Here is a 24,448-nt window from a genome sequence, read left to right as displayed (position 1 = left end):
CAAAGGCAGATGGAGTGGAGAAGGAAGGGGACTGGAGAGAAGAGTCAAAACTGAAGGCCACCAGGCAGCAGAGACAGGGTCTGAACTGAAGGCCACCAGGCGGCAGAGACAGGGTCTGAACTGAAGGCCACCAGGCGGCAGAGACAGGGTCTGAACTGAAGGCCACCAGGCGGCAGAGACAGGGTCTGAACTGAAGGCCACCCGGCGGCAGAGACAGGGTCTGAACTGAAGGCCACCAGGCGGCAGAGACAGGGTCTGAACTGAAGGCCACCAGGCGGCAGAGACAGGGTCTGACCTGAAGGACTGGAGGACTAAGAGCACACAGGTCTAGCCACTACGGTGAGAGTGAGGGGGACGTGGGTGTGTAACCTAGGAAAAGAGAGGGTGGGACTCCTGAGTGGAGACCTGGGGGAGGAAGGGAGCTCACCAACCAGACAGGACAAATTTACAGGTGAACAAACCCCAGCCACTTCAACTAAAAGAAACAAACAGAGCAAACTTACACGGTCCAGGGACTGAACCGGGACTGTCCAAGTCAGGGACCCAGACTCTAGTTACCACTCTACGGGTGGGACAGGACAAAGAACCCAGACTGAGACAGACAACTGAAAGAGATGGGAAAACTGTCCCTCAAAGAAAAGGTGGCAAGACGAAGACAAGCAGAGAATCTCATATTTGAGAATTCCAGTTACCAGCAAGCTTAGCACACACAATACACACCAATAGTTAAAGAGTGGCCTTTGTGAAGCTGCTATATAAGGTGGGGCCACCTGAGGGAGATCAGGCTAAGGAGCACTGATTAGCTCCTGGCTCGTGGCCCTGGTGGCTGCTGGCTAGTATTGCAATCCATCTGTTACAAAAGTAGAATCATATTGACCTATAAAACCAGCCTGTGTAAATAACAATGCAAAGAGCTACCAAAACACTATTCTGAACATTGGGCCATCCAACCCTCAAAACCCTGATGATGTGGGACCCAGACACAGTCCAAAGTAGACATCTTCAAAACTGACATGATGTGAATAAATGCGAAGGAATTCTGAAACTCATTTAAGTTTAGGTCTGATTATCTGATGAGCTTAGTATCTCCACTACACCATACACCACTTTTATTTTCTCACAGTTTCCACTTTATAACCTACACCATTCACCAGACCAACCACTTCACCATCCAGACCAATAAGAGACAACTGGGCATTCACACTGTTTAGTTTAAACAGTGACATCAAATGATTAAAACAATCTTCCCTCCACTCTCCTCCTTTAGCCTAATGAGTTTAGAAGAAATTCTTCAAATCCAGTCGCTTTTCAGGATTATATGTATCTGTAATCTACAAATGTCTCAGAAAAGGTCTGTTAACATCTGACAGCAGCAACAGCAAGTAAAACTGCATCAGGTTTAATGTTCAATCACAGGCTTGTCCGTCTACCAAACCTTTCACTGTCAGCATGGCTACAGCTGCCGTCATCCGAGGGCCCAAGGAGATAGTGATGGTGGAGTGGCTCTATCTCAAAGACTGAAGGAGATAGTGATGGTGGAGTGGCTCTATCTCAAAGACTGGAGGAAATAGTGATGGTGGAGTGGCTCTATCTCAAAGACTGGAGGAGATAGTGATGGTGGAGTGGCTCTATCTCAAAGACTGGAGGAAATAGTGATGGTGGAGTGGCTCTATCTCAAAGACTGGAGGAGATAGTGATGGTGGAGTGGCTCTATCTCAAAGACTGGAGGAGATAGCGATGGTGGAGTGGCTCTATCTCAAAGACTGGAGGAGATAGTGATGGTGGAGTGGCTCTATCTCAAAGACTGGAGGAGATAGCGATGGTGGAGTGGCTCTATCTCAAAGACTGGAGGAGATAGTGATGGTGGTGTGGCTCTATCTCAAAGACTGGAGGATTCTCAGTATTCAGTGTCTAAAAGGCGCCCTTGCAGTTACACAGGATACAGGATTCAGATCTGGATGTGGAAAAGTTCATGTACTATTTTAACACAGACATATGACACAAATACTACAAATGTACAAAAATACAACCACCCAGAACTGTCAGGTTGTATGAGTTTTCTTTAGAGACTGCTGTAGTTATTGTATCAGTGTCCAACAAACTGACACACATGAACAAACCTTTTCACATGTCATGAACACATCCACACCTCCAGCATTCAGAGGGATGTAACTAGTAACTACCGTGATGGGTTCATTCTGATGGCCTTTGGGGACAGTCAAAATACTCTCACTAGCTCTGAATAAAAGGTTCAGTGAAAACCATAATGTCACAGTATGCTACTGGTCTGCCACAGTTCTTGATGTGAATGTGTTATTTGTAATATGTTGGATAAAAAAAGGCATTTTGTTTAGTATTGTATTTGTATTATTTTAATTTTGTAATTGTGTGTTTGTGATACTGCAGAAAGCTTCAATGGTGAGTTGGGTCACATCCACCCATTCACACATCTGTCTGTCAGTCTCTTTAGAAAGTTTGAGCTTTGTGGTGTTTGTAAAAAAACACTCCCAAGAAGTTGCGCTTCACCAGTTTGGACAGACTGGATGCTGTCTGAGCTGCATGTTTAATCTTAGCAAATACAAGTGTTTTAGGACCTCAGAAAGAATTGAGCTTTTTCTACTCCAAAGGGAGATAATCCTGATCTGTTTCAAACTGAACCACCACATTCACAAGGCATTAGGTCTCCAAGTCCTCTAGAGTCAACGACACCTTCCGCCCCTTCAGCAGAGAGAAAAAGATTGGACTTCTGAAGACTTCATGTTCAAGATGTGAAAGCATGAAACATCAGGCACGAAGCAACATCTCCCCCTACTGGAGTACGTAACCATGGAGAAAGCGTTTGTGTTACATAAGGCGGAATGGGGAGAGCACGGGGATTGGAGTAGAGGAGTGTCAGGCTACATGTGACAGTACTGCACAGTACAGGCTCGGATTAAATACACCGCAGTGAAATGACAGAGAGCGAGAGAGAGAGACAGAAGAGAGGAGGATAGATAGATAGATAGATAGATAGATAGATAGATAGATAGATAGATAGATAGATAGATAGATAGATAGATAGATAGATAGATAGATAGATAGATAGATAGATAGATAGATAGACAGACAAGAGAGAAGGAGGATAGGGATGGAGAGAGAGGGTGATTGAGGGAGAGAGAAGGAGAAGCAATGAGAGACAAGACAAAAGAGGGGGAGGATAGATAGATAGATAGATAGATAGATAGATAGATAGATAGATAGATAGATAGATAGATAGATAGATAGATAGATAGATAGATAGATAGATAGATAGATAGATAGATAGATAGATAGATAGATAGATAGACAAAAGAGGGGGAGGATAGATATGCAGAGAGAGAGAAACTTGAATTGTGAAAACTCCTGAAGAAAGTTTATCACACACATCTATCCTGTCACGATCACATTATTTCATGACACTTCACTCTGGCATCTAAAAATGTGTTATATCGTGATCCCAGGATGTCAGGACACAGTTCTGAAGTCTAAAGGAAACATCTCTGTCATGTCCTGATTCCATGATGCCCGCTTGGATTTGCTGGGATTACAGGTGCTACACATCTGTAAGTGTTGTTATGTTTATTTGGTAACTCAGGGACCATTTGCTTCAGATGGAGCTGTAAACTCACTAACAGAAAACAGCCCTGAACATTCACCTGTCATCTAAAGGAAAAGAGGGGAAATTTCAGTCGTATGCTCCACAGATTTTTTATAGGGGTATTAAAGTATTCAAGTACACCAGTGAGTAACAGAAACACGCTGTGGCCATTCGATCTGAGACCAACATATGCTGTTTGGGAAATCAAAATATTATTTGGGAAATATCAAAATATATTCATATTATATCAGTGTCATTGGTGCGTGTATACACACCAAACATTGTCAATGGAGGCTTCAGATACTGTCCACTCACACTTAATTACTGCGACACATAACCACACTGAGTGTAAAGCAGCTCAACAAAACTGACGCTCTCTGTCCTACTTCATCCAGACACAGACTGGAGCTGCAGTCTGAACAGGACCGAGCCGGTGGGCAAGTCTCAGAGCAGTGCTGCCTTCTGTCTGTCAGGTCGGAGTCCAATAAGCTCTGTTCACACAGCAGACCTTTCTGTCATAGGCTAATGCATTGGTGTTGTGTGTTGTGGGGCGGGGCTAATGCATTGGTGTGGTGTGTTGTGGGGCGGGGCTAATGCACTGGTATAGTGTGTCATGGAGGTGGGGCTAATGCACTGGTGTGGAGTGTTGTGGGTGGAGCTAATGCTCTGGAATAGTATGTCGTGTGGGCAGGTGTGGTGTGGGGGCGGGGCTTTGCAAATAGCTGTTCAACATGGTATTTGTCAGCTAATACAGATCTGAAACATGCTGGAAAATATGTATAAATATTTTTCTGTCAAGATGAGTATAATGTCATAAAAACAAATGTACTGATAAGTGATGTGGAATGTAGAACACTGTAGTATGGTAGTAAGAGATACCCATAACAGGACCCCTGTAGACCAGTATGAACAGTATGTGTTACCAGTCTGAGCCAACTTAAACATAGAACACTTTTGTTCTTGACTTTCAGAAGCAGTTGGTGACCACATACATGTTTGTTAGAGAGCTGAAACTGCACTGAGTGCCGCATGTGTTAGGGACTGGCAGGGCTTTCTGCAGTCGTGACCAGGCAGTGTGATTAGTGAGCTGATGTTCTGCTGTCTGTAGTGTGACTGCAGTAGGCTTTCAGTTAATTCACTTAATTCAGCTTAATTCCTTTTGATGAACTTTCCCATGTCCACATTGACAGATACTGTGCACTTGACTGGATCCAAAAAAGCACAAGTGCCCCATCTAGTGGCCAGAATTACACGCGCATAGTCCCACCACTCCCACTCTATAGATGACATCATAGTGAGTACTGGTTTCAGACCAATGAACTTAAATATTCCTATGAAACTCTATATGAAAATCTATAAGAGTGGTAATTAACTGAGATTTTATTGAATACAGGACTTACCTTTATTTATTTTCAAGCCGGCTGTTGTCTTGTGTAGACGCAAGCTCTGCGCAGCCAGTCCTAGGCTCCTCCCATTTCCAATGTCACATTTGCACCAGTTAAAACCAGTGAAACTGTAGATGAAACCACCAGAGACGGGTCTGTTATAAAGCAGCCCAGTTAAACAGCTCAACTACACACCCACTATCTGTAATAAAAATAAAGACTTCATTAATCATAGTGGCTATAAGCGGCAAAATCAGCAAAGTTAAACAACTCAATTGTCCCATTACTGTCGGAGGAAAAAGAGCCCCATTAATCATCGTCAACTGGCAGGGACGTACTGCGATGTAATGACAGGCACTTCTGGAGAAGTGTTACAAACTCATAACCAAGTTAAGCACCGCGTTAATGTCTAAGAGTACAAACCCCACCCTGACACCGTCTATGCCATTACCCACAGTACCCATTACACGAGAGGTTCAGCTTCTGAAGGACAGTGAACTAAATCTGTGTGCTTTATTAAGTAAGCGTTCTTTGGCTAGGTTTCAGCCTGACGATCCTGTCTCCCTGAAGCATCCTTGTTGGAGAACTGAAGGATAAGACATTTTTTTTTTGTACAACTGTTTCACTATTTCTGAAATCAGGAAATGTGACACTGTGTTGGTAGCTACTGATGAAAGCTCCACTCACCTGAAAATATTAGCAGTGTGTTCTGGTGTCTGGGTAAATTCTGTAGGGTATTAAAACTCTCGGACTTGACAGCAGATCCTGTCCAATTTACTTTTCACTTCCTCCTGTTCTAGGCCTGTTCTATGCCTGTTCTACACAGGTTCCATGCACGTTCACGTTTGGTCTTCCACATTTCAGGTTTCCTCCTCCAAGAGATCAGTTTAGGGCAGGAAACTCTGAACCCACTGAGGAGCAAATACACTCTACACAGTCTCCTAGCAACCAGGTGGTGTCCAGCTTCATCAAACTACACTATTTATCACAATTATCAGAACACACAGTACAACTCCAACTCCTACTACGACTAACACTATTACTACTAACACTATTACTACTATGACTAATACTATTACTACTAACACAACTACTACAACTAACACTATTACTACTATGATTAGCACTAATAATACTAACACTACTAGCACCACCACCACCACCACTATTACTACTACTACCACTAACATTATTACTACTAATTCCACTACAACAGATTACAACTGCTTGTTGGTTCTGTTGCATTTATTAATGGGGCAACTCTGCTCATCTTGGTACAGATTTTGAAGGGGAAAAAAGGAACACAGTAACACACACACACACACACACACGATCGGCGCTGATGAAATAAGCAAATAAGCCCTTCATCTGAGTAGTGTGTGTTTATTTATAAAAATGTGTTTATGGCTTCAATGAGCTGAGCAATATTACACTGAAACGTTTATGCAAAACAAATTAGAATAAAAAGTAAATATTACAAATGAAAAGGGTTCCCTTATCTGCTGCGTGTCCAACAGTACATTTCTGACTCACTAATCTAATCTGTCAGCACTGTAACGATTTACACACTGCAGACCCACATCTGTGCAGACGCACACTCAACAGAGAAAAGACCACAAACAACTAAGGAGGGAGTCCTTCATCATGGGGCTGTGGTTCTGGAGCTACCAGACAATTGCTACACTGGTACACAGATAACAGACCCCACAGTGAATGCGCGTAAGTGAGGTTTATAGATCACAGACGCTCAAACACAAACCTGTGCCGTGTGCACTGTGTAGGTCACCAGTGATGGCTTCTTGTTGCAGAAGGTGGATCAAGAATCCTGAGAATCTGCAGGAATAGCTAGTCCATGTTTACTGGCGTTCCATAATAAAGCAAGGAATACTGTATGGGTCATCTTAACACATATACCAGAAGATGGTCTTCTGTGGACTGTAGTGCACAGAAGTTGGTTTCATTTTTGTGGCAGTTGTTGAATAGCTGTACATGGCCCGATAGCAAGACGTTGCTTTCCTTGAGCCACGTTTAGTTACACCTGGAGGTGATTTGGACACTGATAAATTGGATCTGAGGACAAAGGGATGTCTACACCACCCTCTGCCTCTTCCCAACTCTACAAAAACAGAAGGTTGCTCAGCAGAGCAGTGCCGGGAAAACCGCCTCCAGAGCACATGGAGGTGCTGTGATGGCTGGCTGCCATGAGCTCTCAGGACTGCAGAAGAGTGACAACCAGTTCTTTACGCAGCAGGACCAGAAACAGAATTCCTACTTTGCACCCTCGGTGCATCAAGGGTGAAGAACTGTTCTAAAACTGAGGTGGGATGACGGACATGGGAAACATGGGATTAAAAATGCTGACTAGTGAAAAAGAGGTTTAAAACTTCTCAACAACACAACTGCCTCCTCCTGACCCAACTCATTAGAGGTCCTGACTGGCAGATCTGCTCCAGGTTCAGCACATTAACTCAAGCTGACAGTCGGAGTAGCTGAGCTTGGCACAGAACACAGCATCTGGTACAGGCCTGATTATACAAAAACACAACCACACATCTGCACCATGTGACCCAATGGAGGGATCAGACCACTGCAGCTACAGATTCTCACTTTATTCCCATCAATCAGATGCTCCTGATTCTTAGTTTACTGGACTCATAAACCGGTTGGCTTTATCAGGTGTGGCTCCTGCTTCGCTGCAGTGAGAACCTGCAGTCATATTGCTCCTTTGTGGATCAGGTTCCCTACCCAATGTGAGCAGTTGTGTTTGCTTCATGTATGGAGGCTCAGACCCTCCTGAGGCATTTTCTTCACTATGTGCACTTGTTCTCAGATTATTATGAACACAAGGCACTGTTGTGCTCAGGTTTGGTTCAGTATTATTCTGATACTGGTCATAACGTGGAGATCTCACAGTCCTTCAGCAAAGACGCAGGACAGAGTTTCACCTCTGCACTTCACTAGGGATTCTTTTGTCCAATCTCTTCACAGCAGGGTGTCTGTATATGTCATGATCTCCTTGGACCACAACTCCATATCACTGTGGAGCACCACAGAGAAGCTTATGGAAGGAACAACATGACAAAGACAAGAGGAACAAACATCTTTCTCTTTGAGGACATAACATTGTACATCAAATTGGTAAGAAACATATTTCAGGTGGCGAGTTAATAAAAGCACACATTGTAACGAAAGTTTTACTTTATTTACATATAATGGAAATATTAACACAGTCCATTGTGGTTCTTCATAGTTTCAGTGGCTTGTGTGAATGAACTCTCAAGAAAAAAAAAACAAAAAAAAAAAACAAGAATATTCAAGGGCTCGGTCCTGTTTTATCGGTCCAGCATAGTGATACGGGCCAGGCGTTACGGCTCTGAGCTGAAGCGTAGGGATACAGGCCAGGTGTTACGGCTCTGAGCTGAAGCGTAGGGATAAAGGCCTGGGTGTTACGGCTCTGAGCTGAAGCGTAGGGATAAAGGCCTGGGTGTTACGGCTCTGAGCTGAAGCGTAGGGATAAAGGCCTGGGTGTTACGGCTCTGAGCTGAAGCGTAGGGATAAAGGCCTGGGTGTTACGGCTCTGAGCTGAAGCGTAGGTATACGGCCTGGGTGTTACGGCTCTGAGCTGAAGCGTAGGTATACGGCCTGGGTGTTACAGCTCTGAGCTGAAGCCGTGTGCAATGAGCCGACATCTTTAAGCTTTAAGAGGCACTTGGAGAAACAGGAGTGTCACAGTTCTAAAACTGCACCTCTGTCTGCTGAGGATCCTGGGAAGACGTGGTGGTGTCAGGGTTAGGGGTCAGACTCAGGTGGAGGGTGCGATGGAGTCAGAGCTCATCACTCTCCCGTCGGGGCTCCTGTGTGGCAGTTCTCTTCTCACAGGAACACGCTGCAGAACCGTCAGATGGCTGAGGCACCAGCTCCATGTCGCCGTGGATGACAGGTTTCCCGCTCTGCCGACTGGCGTACGACTGTAAACAGAGAAACTGGTCAGGAGCTCACCACCCATAACCCATGTGCTGACACCAGAAATCCAGCCTCACTGATCCCTGAATAATTGCGTCTGCTGAACACTGCAGTGGTTCGTACCTTGAGGACAGTGTAGTAGTAACAGTAGAGGCGGTGGGGTTGGAGGACCTCTCTCGCCACCTCCTGCCCTGCCTTGGCCACTGCCTCCGCTTCCTCATCATTGTCCTGTGGAGTGAAAGGGTGATGCACCATTTAATGCCAACCACACGTACGGGCACCTGGCCGGGCAGAGCCATGACACAAACAACTGCATGAAGTTCAGCATGAAACTCAAGGTAGACCACAGCACAGGGTACAGTCACTACAGCACAGACCACTCCACAGGTTACAGCACATGCTACAGTCACTACAGGTCAGACCACAGCACAGACCACAGCCACTACACACTTTGTATAAGAGAACTGTGTCTTTAGTAATTTAACAGATGATTTAACGGTGTCTTACATTTACGGCATTTAGCTGACTCTTTTGTAAGTGACTTACAATTATGGCTGAGTACAACTTGAGAAATTGAGGGTTAAGGGTCTTGTTCAGTGGCCACAAGAGTGGCAACCTGGCAGTGGTGGGACTTGAACCGGTACCTTAACCACTGAGCTACCACTGTCTTCTCAGCATGATCTGAGTGATCAGTTCTCTCAATCACCTTGCAGACTTTACTCCACACACCCTGATCTCCACACACCCTGTCTGATCATGTCCATGGGTGTGTGGAGTAAAGTCTGCACGCACGCGCACACACACACACACACATACACACATTACTGAGCAGATTGTGTTCCTCACCTTGGCCCACTGGATCTTCTGGATGAGATCGTCCAGTGTTCTCCTCACGGGGATATAGTGGCGCCCTGGATACAGGTGCGTGTAGAAGTGCTCGTAGTAGGAGGAGTCCTGTTTCAGCACCAAACTGTTGCCCAGCATTAGGTAGGGGAACCTGTAGGCCGCTACGGTGCCATCCACGTTAACCTGGTACTTAAACTGGCCAAGACAAGGGGACGGAGGAGCGTCAACACCTCGGATGCCGACGCAGTCAGACACACACACACTTAGTTAGTAACTCCACTAACAACTTGACTTTGGTGGCTGCAGATTTATTGTGCTTCTCACCTTAAAGAAGTCGAAGAACCCAACCAGCGGGGCTTTTCCCAGCTCCTTCTCTCGCTCCCGGAAAAAGAAGAAGGCCGTGATTCCAGCATCGAGCAAGTCCGGATGCTTCTGTGACATGGCGACGAGATTTAAGCGCTCCTCCCGGCTGTCCCTGCCTCGGAAAAAGGCCTGGCTGGTTTTGTTTGCCCACGCAGGACCTGGGGCAGGGTGACCGGAGCACTCTACTGGTGATACCTTCCACCAACAGCTTGAGCTGACATGAGCAGCACTGCATCAGTACACCACAGGGCTGTCACCAGGTCAGAGGTTCACTACAACATTATTGTGGCCAAAAGAATTCACGATAAAAATATCACAATATCCACAGAGAATCTGAACAAAAAATGTACAAGGCGCTGCACTGGTGTTCATGTAATATTAGTGTGTGTGGGTGTGGGTGTGTTTGTGTGCGTGTTTCTTTCTCTGGTACCATTTCCATATATAGTTGGTTTAGTAGTAACCGGAGTTTTCACTACCTTGTACGAAAATCAAATGTTGTTTTAAGTATATTAAATTCCCAAATTTACAATGCAAACATCTGCCTTAATTACTGGCAGTAGATTTTTTTATGTGTATTATTAACATTTCAATATTTCATTTTTAAAGATCACGGTAAATGTCTATAACAGGGACTCCCCTGTTATAATGCTTAATTTAATGTAAACTAAGTTCAAGAACAACTTTATCCTCATGTACAGATGATGATTTTGGACCAGAATAATTAAGTTAAATATAGTTTAAAGACACAGTAAAGGAAAAATACACACCTGTGTTTCCCTGGATGGAGAGGAGGTCATTGGATACACCTCTCAGAGTCTCGAGGGTGGAGTGAGTGATGTCATAGGTGGGCAGGACAATGTCCCGTGTGTCCGTGGAGCCGCACCAGGAGATGATTGGTAGAGGTCCAGGAACGTCACTGAGCTTTCGGGTCTCTAACGGCCAGTCACCCACATTGAGGAAGAACTCGACATCAGGCAGCTGCACCTTTTAAAAGAAAAGAATGGATGTGAAATAACAGGAACAAAAACCCCATCACACCTAATCGACATCCTCCTCCGTCAGATCTGCTGAGAGGCCGTATCTGACCTCACTGAAACAGGGCAGACATTCATACAGACTGTCACTACTCCTGAGCAAAAGAACCTTCCGGCATGACCAACGCATGAGAACACAAATCTCATGACAACACAAGTCTTATCACATAACATGTCACACATCTGCTTTTTGATTTACAGATTGACTCTGTATGTATTCTGAGATGTTCTAACTGCTAATACTCTGGCTGTGTGTCAGCAGATGGTAACATTAGTTAGTCAGGTGCTGTGGAACTAGCTGGAGCTGTGTTTACGTGGGCCACTCCCTCCTTTCGCTTGTGTATTGTATCGTATCTCTTTACTCTGGTCAGGTGGCCTGCGTTCTGTCCCATACACTGTGTGTATACACACACACACACACACACACACACACACACACACACACACACACACACACACACACGTCACTCAGCTCATTTTGGCTGAATGATGCTTCCTTATCGTACCCCTTTATTCCACAGTGCGTTCTGCTGCCCTCTCACAGCCGCTAAGATAACTACACTGGAGACCATCTTCACTGGAGACCATCTTCACTGGAGACCATCTTCACTGGAGACCAGGCCTAAGCAGCTCTGCCTCTGATCAACATTTGGCTCTCTAACAGTCCTTATAGAGCAATGTGTAAAACCATGGATACAAGCATTATTGATCTGATCAGAAACCTTGTATGCAGAATGCACTTGTATGTATGTCTTGTATGATTTTCCAGTATATGTAGGTATATGAAGCCTTATTGCAATGTGTAATTATAACTCTAATGTCCATCCAAGTGTCAGCACATGCAAAATAAAAAAAAAATAGAAAAAAGGAAAATGACAAGCCTGGCAGAAGACTGAGTCACTCACTTTACGGGCGAGCGAGAGCAGCATCTCATCTGAGAACATCCTGAAGTCTGTGTACCTGCCCAGCGAGCGCCGGTACACCTGGTTGTTGAGAATGGTGTAGTGGAGAAGTCCGCCCCTGTTGGAGAAGCGTCTGGGCACCTCCTCCCGCAGCCGCTGGAGGTCAATAGAGGAGAAGGGGCTGAAATCTGTCTGAATCTGGGGCTCTTCCGCAGGGCACTGCAGGAGCTGCTGCCAGGCCTCCGCATCTGCCTCAGGGCAGGAGCAGTACTCATGATACACTGGACCTGGACCGACGAGAGGGAACAGCTCTGAGGGCAAAGCGGAGCTCCAGTGCAGTGCTCACGCACAACACCGTCCCACCGCTGAGCAGAACGCTCAGGATTCGAGATGATACAGAAGTTCACGAGATGTGACATATACTGTGACCTTTAACCTTCTGCCTCAGAGAAAATCTCAAACTTCCACATGAAAAAACCTGAGAAAACATCCCTGGTGCATTTCAGCACTTGTTGTATGCATGAAACTGAAAGGAGGAGGTGGAACTCAACTTTTTAAATAAAGAAAAAGCAAAATGAGTATCTTCCAGATCTCTGTGCTGCTCGTGTGTAGCGGTCAGATCTTCTGACAAGCACCGGAACAGAGTGAAGTCCTAAATTTACTAGTTAAGCATTTGACAAATACAACCTTCGGATGAGAACCCTAACACAGCATTAGCCAGTCATCCCATACCCAAGGACTAACTCTGACCAGTGGAGATGCTCAGAGTGGTTCATCTGTAACAGCTGCTGAAAAGCATTCAAAAGACTGGACTTTAAAACGAACCAGGCAGTTTAATTTCAGCATTACTAAACTGTATGTGGCAGCAGATCCCTAGTAAAGGAAGAATTTTAGGCCTGGAACATGTTCTCTGTCCTGGTTCACATCGCTGAATTATGAAATATAACTGTACACTTCCATAAGCAGAGACTTTTATTTTGACTTTTTGTGTAGACAAAAACTATAACAAAAGTCTTTGCTTTTGGCCATTCATACATTAACCTAACATTTCTGTAGCAAACAGCACACCGTACCTTTAAGAATGTATGGAGACTGGCCCACCAGTTTGTCTTTGTAAAACACCTCCACCTTCAGCCCGTTAACGGAGCTCCCATACATACGGAACCGGATCAAGAAAGAGCCGTCTCCCCGGTCCAGTGGCGGGGGAGCGTGGATACGGACATGTTCCGTCTGTGACAGAGAGCTTATTTTCACTTTGAATGAGTCTTTACCTAATATTCAAAACGAACAAGGAGCAATAGTATGAATGGGTAGGTCAATGCTGAGGGACAACATATCAAATGCAAAGTGCAGAAATACATTTTACTATTAAAAAAAAAAAAAAAGACATTACTGAACATTTCACAGCGAATAAAGATATAGTGGGTCTGTTAAAAGGCCATCGTATTAGGGAATAACGCGCAGCGCTCATGGATGTCAGGACCGGGGTTTGTGGTGAATGGATTATAAGCCCCGAGCGCAGGACACCCCAGGAGAAACCGGTTTAAACGGTCATCACACTCGACTTACGTGTTACACTGCGCGTGTGCAACCGCGAATGCTCCAGCTCAGTTGCACGAGTCTCCAAAACTCCGAAGTGAACGAATGCGCGAGCGTGGAGCTGTAAAAGCAGGCGTCTTACCGGGGGACACGCGCAGGTGTTTTCCGCTCGGACCGACGGCCTGGATGTAGAAGTAGCGCACAGGCAGCACGCGCTGCGCGTGCAGCCCCGGGCCCCAGATCACGCACTGCTCGGGGATTATTTCCCCATCCTGGCAGCAAGCCAGTCTCGCGCCACCCGCCAGGATGGCCACGATGCAAACCGCTACGGCACTTCCCGGACTGAAAGAGACGTTTCTCCGTAACACCATTTTGACTGCGCCCTTCCTCGTGTCGGGTCTCGCGCGAGCAAGGAGGCGTCCGAGTACTTGGTGCCACGTGACTGGACATTACAAAGTGCCACATGCACTTTATCTGTTACGGGCAAATCCACAGTGCAGTCTTTAAGTTAACGGCGTCGGGATCTGAAACGCACTTCTGGTTATCTTAAGAACGAGTTTATCATTTTTCTCATACTTAAGAACTGCTGCGTACTGCGAAAATAAATCCGATGGCGTACAACAACGAAATCTATATGTTCCGCCTTTAGAGACGGCGCGAGGTAGGGGTTTCCGCGAGAGATGCAAATCGAACTGCAACGTCAGTCCTTTAGGATAGGGTATAGCACGAGCATATTCACGTTTTGGCCTCCCTCGTGGGACTGGGAGTGCAGTAAAACAACGTGCAGCACCAGTGAAGGTGTGGTGTAGGTTGTGAGGTGTAGAGCTGACACGGTCTTCAACATCAAACGTTAATGTAAAACCAATGTATTTGTTTAATGGCCCACATTGAGTTACAGAACTGCTCTCTAGTTTCTACCCAAGTATCTTCATGCTGGCATGAATAGGGTAACGTCAGGAGCACTGTGAAGCCGTGACTAGAGAGAAAAGGGCAGTAGGTTTTGTATTTAAATTCCTTTCTGCTAAAACATGAAAATCCTTCAAGCCCACAGTCATCACACCTTTGGAAGCGCTTCCCCAGAGGCTGGAGAGTGGCTAACAGACGGAAGTCTGATGTGAACATACACTGGACACAGCAACGAAGGCCTTACTGTACATGTGTGCCATGTTTTCTAATAAAGTGGGGGCTGAGCATAATTAATATATTTATGGGTCTCTCATAATCCTCGTATAGTGAGATGGTGATGGGGACTTGGCAACTCCGAGCACAGCAACCTGTGGCTGTTTTCAAGACGTGCTAAGACACAAGGTGAGCAAGAACAAATGAAGCTTTGAGCTCAGCGTTAATAAACACCTGCGGTCTACACCACAGATGTCCAGAAGAAATGTAGTGTTTGTCATTGGTGTATTGATTTATTTTTAATCCATTAAAAATCTTTAGAAAAATCTGTATTTGATATAGGTGAATTTGGAATGTTGATTTTTTTTTAAACATTTCTTGTATTGTTCCTTGTATCCAACAGGCCAAGTCAATTTTTAGCTAATTTAACTCCCAAATTCACATTTAATTCCTTGACCTTCATGTTGTTAAACCATTAGTACCCAGTTACTATATTATAGAAAACATCTATTCTTCATATATTCTTCAGTTCAAGTGTCCAATATATAATTTTAATTTAATTTTAATTTTAATTCCAAATTGCGGCACCTATGGTGAATCTCCAGTGGACATGCAGTTTGTCCTAATTAAGGTCTGGGACACTGCCCCATGTGACTCAGATAAGTTTAGTTGTAATGGAAACCCCGATATACATGTCCAACTCCACGAGCAGTGCTGCGATAGTGTCCTCATCCATCACCGTGCCAGACTGAGGACAGCCGTCGGGTCTCCAATACCCAGTCTGTGAACTGGCTGACACGGGCATACGCTCCCGGGCGCTGGGGTTGACCACAGCCCTTTCCGAATGCTGTCACACCCACTAAGACCCAGTGGTTATCTTCTTCACACATCAGTGGACCTCCAGAATCACCCTGGACCAGTGACACAGTGGCACAGCAGGCAGCTCTTGGTCAGTAGCTACTCCAAGAACGATAGAAGATCTCGCTACATAACAGTAAATCTCTGATATTTAAAAGGTATAAACTGCTTAGCTGTGCTTTGCCATGCAGACCTTGCAACTGTCGATACCTCCCTCAGCGTAGCCCGCACACACCATGCGCTCCGTGATGTCATATTCCGGCAGCCACTCCTGACATTGAGCTCTGCTAAGGATGGGCAAAACTGCCTGCTGCAGTATGTTAGCCACTGAGCCTGTGTAGCACAGTCACACAACTGTTAGCCACTGAGCCTGTGTGTATGTGTGTGTATTTATAAACAAATGTGAGGCTTACTGACCACCTTCAGTTAGATATCCCCAACCAGCTATTACACATTTTCTTCCTGGTTCAAACTGTTGCTTTGGGACAGGCAGGCAGATTGGCTGGATGTAGTCTGCAGGAAGGGTTAGGGTTATCATTTAAAAGGCTCCAGAGATGTGGGAAATAAGAGGCTGTTCAGGGCAGTGGTAGCTCAATGGTTAAGGTACTTGACTAGTAATCAGAAGGTTGCTGGTTCAATCCCACCACTACCAAGTTGCCACTGTTGGGCCCTTGAGCAAGGCCCAATTACTCAAGTTGTACTCAGTCATAATTCTAAATTGCTTTGGATAAAAGTGTCAGCTAAATGCCATAAATGTTCAGACACAGCATGTAGATAACCTACCTGTGAAGTTCACCTGGGTCTTCAAATGCATCAGTGCAATGTCTGCATCTTTAGTCTCCCTGTTGTAGAGCTGGTTCATGATGACTTGGTCCACTAGATGGGTTTGTCTTTCAGAAGTTTCATCATTATTCTGAGTATGCACACCCAACACAGCTTCCCAGTACGACAAGTGAATGTTCTTTCTACAGACAGATTGATCAAAAATTTCACGTTCTAAAAGTTTGTTTTCTTTCTGAATGACATGGAAATATCTTATTGGGACATTTTGCCAACAAGCTCTTACCCATAGACACAGTGGGCAGCTGTGACCAGCCACTCCCTGTCAATCAAAGCTGCTCCACAGACATGCCGGCCCTGCCATTTAAGAGACACCATCCATGGCCACGCCCCCTTCTGTGCATCTTCCCCTCCCACCACTCGGCCCATCCCATAATAGCTTGTTTCCTGCTTTTCTGATGATGCCTCTTTCAGTGTAGACGACCTGGAGCTGGTCCCCACTGCAATCTTCCGGGTTCCACATGCTGTAACACAGGGGCCAGTTTAAGGTTTGCGCTGTTTTTCTCTGTAGTGGGAATTTAAATGAAAATCAAAACTCCTGCTCCATACTTACGATGGTCGCTACAGTATAGCGATATGACCTTTTCACCTGGACATTTTTCACTTTTAAACAAACAAAAAGAACATTTTGAAATATTACTATTCTATTTTACATGTTTAGAAATGGCAAAAAAAGATTATGGACATAGATGAAATTTTGGATTAAGTACCCACTGTTTGTATGTGTTCCAATCAGCCAAACCATTAAAATCACCTGACTCTGCTTGCCTCCTTCCCATAGTGTATCCTAGTGCCATCTGATCCACATAATGTAAGTGAAAATGTGATTCATCAGACCTTCCACTGCTCCACAGTCCAGTTCTGGTGCTCACAGACCCATTGTAGGAGCTTTCAGCAGTGACAGAGTTCAGCATGGACACTCTGAGCGGTCTGTGACTACACAGCCCCATACGAAGTTGTGAAGTTGTGATACATTCTGTGTTCTGATGCCTTTATATCATAGCCAGCATTAAGGCTTTCAGTCATTTATGCTCCAGCATATTTATGGTCATTTATACTGGAGTCATTTATGCTCCAGTAGCTCTTCTGTGGGATCAGAGCAGACAGGCCACGCCCCACACTGATCAGTGAGTCTTGGACAACCAGGACCCTATCAGCAGTTCTCTTTCTTTGGACAACTTATGGTTGTAACTACAGCATACCAGGAAGACCTGCTGTTCTGTAGATGCTCCAGTCATCCAGCCATCATAATTTGGCCCTTGTCAAAGTCACTCAGATCCATTCACTCTTGAATTCTCACACATTTTTCCTGCTTTCAGCACATCAACTTCAAGAACTGAGTGTTCACCTCCTGCCTAATATGTTTAAAATTAAACTCTCCTTTGTAAATGCTGCTGTACCTTGGTTTTAGCTCCAGGGTGCCCTCTGTAGTAAGGGTGACAGTAGCGAAGGGACTGTCCTCTTCTGAAAGCGGCACAAACGAAATGTTTCCTGACCTTGATAAAGCAGCAGATTATTAGAAGAAAGGAATTTACAATTAAATTTAAGTATTAAGGTTAGGCAGTATAGCTCCAGCAGTAGAGAGGAGTACCCTTACACTACAGATACATGGGTACACCTACTGTAACGGGGCTCGAACACAGGTCAGATTGGTGGCGACACCAACACTCTACTGGGTGAGCTACCACGCTTTAATGATGGTGGGCCCGTGTGCAGAACAGTTGGATCTCAGAACAGATCAAACAAGAAGTAAAAAAACAGAGGTGGGGAGTCAACCCCGGCCACTTTATTGCGAGGTGAATGAGCGCCTGCTAGACTGTGGCGGCCATCAAACGACCTGTGAGCACGTCGCGCCTCAAAGGAATGGAGGACAAAAAACAGGAGGGGAAAAAAAAGGAAAACAAAGGACACCACAAGAGAACGGCAGCCCTGATGCACTTAGGAAAACAAAACTAAAACTTCCCAAACAAAACCAGAAAACAGGGAGGTGCTTTAATGACTAAGGGAAGCTGGAGAAGAGAGGGGGAGTAATACAGACACCCTCACAGAGCAGAAGAGAGGTGTGACACAAGGGCTCACAGACCTCAATACCCAGAGTTAGCAGCTAGGAGCTTGGCTCAACACTTTAGCAAAGACCCAGCACTGAGTGACTGGGTCACTGGGCTTATATAGGCCTAGCCCAGCTGTTGGGCATCAAGCCTGATTAGTAGTGTGGTTGACTTCAGGCCTCCCCCTGGTGGCCAGAGGGGGCCTTGGCCTGGTGCCAACCCTTACACCTACAATATGGATGCATGGGTACCCCTACAAAAAGGATACATGGGTACCCTTACACAACAGATGCATGTCTACTCTAAGTATGAGTGATCATCACCTGAAGCCCAGATAGCGGCAGAAGAAGTTGGGGAGTTGGTGGCTCCAGACCTCTGCACAAACTGTGTAGAGGATCTTCTCAACCTGAATTCTCAGACGCTGAGCTCCTGTGGCATTTACGGACATCAAATGCACTACAGCAAAATGTAAAAGATAATCAGTACAACATAGTTAAACATCAAATATTACCCTGACCCTGTAGCCCTTAAGACTTTATAAAAGCATATTATTATTATTATTTCTTTTTTTAAATTTAAACATAAACTCATTTGCACCAGACTTTATCAAGGCAGGGGCTAAGGAGTCTGTGATAGTGGGGGCATGGTCACATGGACACATCTGTGGGTGGGGATACAACTTTGGGCAGGGATACATCTGTGGGCATGGATACGTCTGTGGGTGTGGATACAACTGTGGGCAGGGATACCTCTGTGGGCACAGTGAGATCTGTGGGCAGGGATACATCTGTGGGCACGGTGACATCTGTGGGTGTGGATACAACTGTGGGTAGGGATACATCTGTGGGTGTGTTTAAACAGGAGTAGCGATGGGTGGGTGCCGTTACCATAGTGTTTAAACGAGTGGGGATGGTGGGGTGTCATTACAGTAATCAGATCAGACATTGCCGTACATTAATATTATGTACTGTGCTTACCCAATAGAGCAGCACATAACTGCTGTGTACACAGGTTGGCTTTCGCAATGTTTTTATGCCGTGCTGTGTGTGTATGTTGTGTGCTGTGCTGTGTAACATTAAGGTGTAGGTTTTGGACAATGTAGAGACCATGCTGTAGTAACCTGTGTGCATCACTCAGACAGACTGCACTTCAGCTATACTGGCCTAGCACAGTGTTCACAGCAGTGTACAGGGCAGTGGACTAGACGTAGTGGACTAGTAATCACAAGGTTCAAGTCCCACCACTGCCAAGTTGCCACTCTTGGAGCCCTCAGTTACCCAAGTTGTGTTCAGTCAGAACTGTAAGTTGCTTTGGATAAAAGCGTCGGCCAAATGCCATAAATAAATATAGCTGTGTGTTAATAATGTATAAATGTATCTCACTAAAAGGGTTCCATTAATATTGAGCCATAAGGGACAAAAATACCCTCCCACACAACCCCAGCCAGCATTACTGTGCTCAGAGTGAACATTACTAATCGCAGTAAACACTCACCACAGTAAGATTCATCAGAACCATCTGGGCAGCTAACTGTGCCATCACACACACTGGAACTAGGCACACACTCTCCTGACCTGCACTGATACTGGCCAGTCTCACAAGCCTCTGCAATGCAAGATAATGTTTTTTAAAGTGATTTCAAACCCTTTCTTTGGTGAAAACACATTTGGCATTCTCACAGTCGCCCGGTTCACCTGGCTGCCCCAAGTGGATGCCTGTACTGAAATTCGCCAGAAAGCCACGGTCTTTTCCCGTAAGGTCAGTCGTAAACCTCACTGTCAACCGAGACGTTGTGGAGAACAGATCAGGAAAGACACGATTTCCAGTCAGGACAGCTTCAGGGTAGAAGACATGGGAAGGACGACAGAGGGGACGACATGAATTCCATGTGTGTCTTTCATAAACAGAGGGGGAGCAAAGGATGAACTGAAGGGGTCTTGGACTGATTTCTCACCTAGCAGCCTGGAGTGAGGCTCCTCTCCATCTCGGACCTCCACCACATCATATGATGTCTCTGTGCCAAAATCTTGGAAATGTAGTTGGATATTTTGCCCGTCCTCAGCATGCAAAATCCACAAACCTGATCAAAATCACATAATATACCTCAAAGAACATGAGCAAATGTGAGACAGTCATATTATTTAATTTACTACAAGAGAACACTTACTGAATCAGAGAAGGACTCCAGCAGGTATACTGACTGACCACAGAACAAGCTGCTTTAAATACTTACATGAGTATTGATTTCCATAGTTATTTGGGTAGTTTGGAGAGCTGAATGTTGAGTTTGATAAATAGAGATCAAAAGGACCTCCACAGTCACCTGGTATAGTGGAAAAATAACAATAAGCAAGAAACAAATAACATGAATTTATATGAACATTAATAATAGAATTTCAGTCTGTCTGTAACAGAACTGTGACCCAGTGTCAAACAGAGAAAGATGTCTGTGATGTTATACTATACGACACAGCATCTAAGAGACTTCTCAACACAGTTCACAGTGCCAGGCTGCCCCTGGATGGTCTTATCTTTGTTGGGGTACATGGTGTGGCAGTCAGTGCTGTTACACTAAGATTCCTGTACTTGGTGTAGGAGGCGGGATGGTGATATGGGGGTCTGTAGTCGGACCTGGTACCCCCTCTCCACATGGACCAGAGGTCATGCTGATGTCATCTAGTGCAATATTGTTCCTCAAGCCACCGTTCTTCTGTGCTTCAAAAACAACCTGGACATCACGTCAAACACAGAATGGACAAAGTGAATGAAATGGACAACATGGGCCTCCATGAATCTTCAAAGAAAAAAAGGAAAGAAATTGTGTTAAAGAAAAAAGAACTACACCCAGAGACCATGATGTGGGAGATTTACAGCACCTGTTCCAAATGCAAAAGTCTTCTCAAACAAATCTTGCTAATATTTCACTAGTTACTAAATATAAGTGTGCTAGGATACACACACACACACACACACACACACACACTGGTGTGAAAAAGTGTTCGCCTCTTTCCTGATATCTTATTTTCAGGGCAATCACTTTTTCACACAGGGCCATGTAGGTTTGGGTTTTTCCCCTTATTAATAAAAACCTTCATTTAAAAACTGCATATTGTGTTTACTTGTGTTATCTTTATCTAATGTTTACATTTTTTTGATGATCTGAAACATTTAAGTGTGACAAACATGCAAAAAAATAAGATATTAGGAAGGGGGCAAGATATCAGGAAGGTAAGTCTGTACTTTTTGAGGGCTCTAACCATGTGATCTGCTGTGTGGTTTATTGTTATTTGTCCATAGTTCCAGTTGTCACCATAGTTACCCTCTTTCAGGAAGAGAGTGGATATTGCTGACTCGTGTTTTGTCATTATTATCAAACGCCAAACATCCATCCCATACATATGATACCTGGAGAAGGAGCGAGACATTTATATACAATTGTACACGTGAGAGCCGTGTGCACATAGGGAAAGGTAGAGCCGTAAGGAGAGAATATACACACAAAGAAGCAAATACAATACACAGATGTTGCTCTAGATATTACAAAGATATTATGCTGCATGTTGCTTTAGATATTACAAAGATACTATACTGCATGTAGCTCTAGATATTACAAAGATATTATACTGCATGTAGCTCTAAATATTACAAAGGACGATGTGTTGCTAAGAGATGAAGGCCAAGCTAGCAACAAACCAGAATCGCAGACACACTGATCCATTTTCCGAAGCCAAAGGGAGACTCTGGATGCGATAAGCCTTTCTCCAGTATCCTTGGCTGCTTTGGGTTATAATGTAATATCCTGTAAAATCAATGTAATATTTACATACAAAGACACACTCTACTCAGGAGAATTTTAAGCATGTATATGACAGTAGGCCTATGCAGTTTACAGGATCTTTGCACAATGTTAGGCTGAAGCTATTGTTTCCTTGTTTAATTTCTTAGGTTTGCAGTGGCTCAGGTGTAGGGTCTTACATGACACAGGTGTGGGGTTTTACCTGACTCAGGTGTGGAGACTTATCTGACACAGGCGTGAGGTCATTCCTGACTCAGGTATAGGGTCTACCCTGAGTCAAGTGTGGGGTCTTACCTGACTCGTTTCCCAGGGTGTGGTCATAGAGGGGTCCAGTAAGGGCAGGAAAGGTGAAGCCCTTTGCTCTTATCCAGTCATCATCATCCTCATGGTCCTGCCTCCAAAAACAGAATCCCTCCTCAAACGTGCAGTTGATCTTCTCCTCATCTGAAAGAGCACATGACAACCACCATTACCAAAATTGTTCATATTCACTGAAGGAAGTGACACAACAGAGTAAACATAAAGGTAATATAACAGAGGCGCTGTATGTATGTAAAATGTGTGTAGTCATTGTTAAATGTTACTGTAGCCTGCGTTTAGTTAAATCTATGTCATGTCTGTCAGTAATAACAGACCGTTGTCATTCGTGTTTTATGTTAATAAATGTGTCACTTTATGCAGGGAGTCTGTGCGTCCCGTTCCACACCCATCAGCACTCAGGCCACCAACGTTACAGTATTAAGTATGGCTGACCTTACTGCATGATTTTATCCTGATTCAGAAACGGAGCAGTAATGAGTTCGAGTGAATCCTGGGATGGCCCAAGTCCCCTCAACCAAACAGCACTCACTCACTCCAGGTTTCCTAAATACTGAGACTTTCAATTACTGTGCTAATTTTAAATGTACAAACTGGAGACTGTCATCCGCAGAAGGAGATGTGATGGTGTGATGGAGACTGTCTTAGAAGGGTACATGTGTTCTGGCTGCTGTACCTGAAGCAGCTTTGGTTTGGAGGTCAATGCATATATTTATCAACTGGAAAACCTCTGGCGGAAGCCAAGGTTGGTAGATATTTCTACACATGCTACCCAAGTATATATTGATTTCCTTTTAAATTGAGACTTACTGGACAGATGAGTGATGTCCTCGGCCCAGTACGTGGCACTGAAGCCTTGTTCGTTTATGATTAAGTTGGAGGAGAATTCTACAGTCACCTCGGAAGACAGCAACCATATTGTCCCTGGGGAGGAACCTGACAGCAAGTCTGAGGAAAAGGAGGGAAAAAGACTTTGTCTTAAAGAGATCTAATGTCAAATTAAACATTCAAACTAGGAACTGTTTCTAGACACTAAGATTTGTGCTTCTAAAACAATCATTTGGGTCAATAGCCACACAGATCACTGAGCTTGGACACTTAACACCACTAACACTGTGACACTGGACACGACAGTGCACAATATGGCATCTAAACTCAAACTCCAGCATGGCTGCACTGAAAAAGAGTACACAGAACCTAAATGTAGAACTTTATTTATGTCAAAGGCTACATTCTTAATGCAAAGCATATAATAATAACAACAAAGATCATGTACAGGTTATGCAAATTAGCCATGAACTCACATTCCCTCTTTTTCCCAGGTCCAATTCCTTCATAAAGAACTAGAATATCCACATCTTTCTGGGTTTGGAAAACCTCAAAGATGATCTTTATGGCTAGACCATCGTTAGCACTGTAGGAAAATGTAGTGAATTTGTTTGTTTTGGTTTAGAGATTTTTACAGCACAATTGGCAGTAGAAAGGAGATGTGTTTGGAGCCTATGTGACAAAGAAACAGAGTCATACCGTATAATCCAGCGGCAAGCAGTGTTATTGTCATAATCCAGGGGGAAGTTCTTAGAATGAAAATAACCAGATGGACCAAGCAGGAGGAACTGTCCATCACACACTGTTGCTATAGAGATATAAACCTCAATACATCATAGCAGTGAGTATGATCAGTATGTGAGAAATGTTATTGAGTAATGCACACTACCACAGTGACGTTCCGACTCATCCAGTCCATCAGGACAGTTGGGTATCCCGTCACAGAAGTGGGTCACAGGCACACAAGTGGTGCCATCACTACATGCCTTTTTT

The 24,448-nt window shown here is 44.6% G+C and overlaps 2 protein-coding genes across 5 annotated transcripts in view; both read right to left on the bottom strand.

The window, feature by feature from the left end:
- Positions 1-8,181: 8,181 nt before the first annotated feature.
- poglut3 (protein O-glucosyltransferase 3) lies at positions 8,182-14,262 on the bottom strand. Of its 4 annotated transcripts, none has more exons than XM_026995881.3 (8): positions 13,791-14,262; positions 13,183-13,380; positions 12,113-12,396; positions 10,941-11,157; positions 10,135-10,331; positions 9,811-10,005; positions 9,088-9,192; positions 8,182-8,969 (listed from the first exon to the last, which is right to left on the bottom strand). In XM_026995881.3, exons 1-8 carry the CDS (start codon positions 14,017-14,019, stop codon positions 8,826-8,828), a joined length of 1,569 nt encoding a protein of 522 aa, XP_026851682.2. In that variant the 5' UTR covers positions 14,020-14,262; the 3' UTR covers positions 8,182-8,825. The 4 variants fall into 4 exon arrangements, with proteins under 4 accessions (XP_026851682.2, XP_026851683.2, XP_081576180.1 ...); XM_026995882.3 differs by having other exon boundaries at positions 13,183-13,339; positions 13,791-13,931; XM_081720054.1 differs by having other exon boundaries at positions 13,183-13,339; positions 13,679-13,802.
- Positions 14,263-15,495: 1,233 nt separating this feature from the next.
- The window catches only part of tmprss15 (transmembrane serine protease 15), a 12,622-nt gene continuing 3,669 nt past the window's right edge, over positions 15,496-24,448 (bottom strand). Inside the window, exons 5-24 of the mRNA XM_035527142.1 lie at positions 24,345-24,448; positions 24,155-24,263; positions 23,932-24,041; positions 23,438-23,575; positions 22,604-22,753; positions 22,207-22,312; positions 21,771-21,918; positions 21,100-21,241; positions 20,747-20,836; positions 20,468-20,593; positions 20,208-20,348; positions 20,008-20,118; positions 18,837-18,969; positions 17,866-17,961; positions 17,019-17,068; positions 16,692-16,929; positions 16,409-16,590; positions 16,043-16,138; positions 15,819-15,958; positions 15,496-15,678 (exon numbers count right to left, since the gene is read on the bottom strand). The exon at positions 24,345-24,448 is cut by the window's right edge and continues 16 nt beyond it. Coding sequence (XP_035383035.1) covers positions 15,496-15,678; positions 15,819-15,958; positions 16,043-16,138; positions 16,409-16,590; positions 16,692-16,929; positions 17,019-17,068; positions 17,866-17,961; positions 18,837-18,969; positions 20,008-20,118; positions 20,208-20,348; positions 20,468-20,593; positions 20,747-20,836; positions 21,100-21,241; positions 21,771-21,918; positions 22,207-22,312; positions 22,604-22,753; positions 23,438-23,575; positions 23,932-24,041; positions 24,155-24,263; positions 24,345-24,448 — 2,593 coding nt within the window. The remainder of the gene's footprint in view (positions 15,679-15,818; positions 15,959-16,042; positions 16,139-16,408; positions 16,591-16,691; positions 16,930-17,018; positions 17,069-17,865; positions 17,962-18,836; positions 18,970-20,007; positions 20,119-20,207; positions 20,349-20,467; positions 20,594-20,746; positions 20,837-21,099; positions 21,242-21,770; positions 21,919-22,206; positions 22,313-22,603; positions 22,754-23,437; positions 23,576-23,931; positions 24,042-24,154; positions 24,264-24,344) is intronic.

Source organism: Electrophorus electricus, chromosome 8 (genome assembly GCF_041902795.1).
Source record: "Electrophorus electricus isolate QZ-2024a chromosome 8, ASM4190279v1, whole genome shotgun sequence".
NCBI classification, from domain to species: Eukaryota; Metazoa; Chordata; class Actinopteri; order Gymnotiformes; family Gymnotidae; genus Electrophorus; species Electrophorus electricus.
Note: the sequence above shows the minus strand (reverse complement) of the source record. Positions and strands in the feature narration are given on the sequence as shown.

Bases quoted from the DNA above. Each gene is read 5' to 3' on its own strand.
- poglut3 (XM_026995881.3), bottom strand. From the start codon at position 14,019: ATGGTGTTACGGAGAAACGTCTCTTTCAGTCCGGGAAGTGCCGTAGCG. The intron at 13,381-13,790 runs GTAAGACGCCTG...TTTGAATATTAG, and splicing joins ACACCTGCGCGTGTCCCCCG to GTAAAGACTCATTCAAAGTG. The intron at 8,970-9,087 runs GTACGAACCACT...CTCTGTTTACAG, and splicing joins ACTACTACACTGTCCTCAAG to TCGTACGCCAGTCGGCAGAG.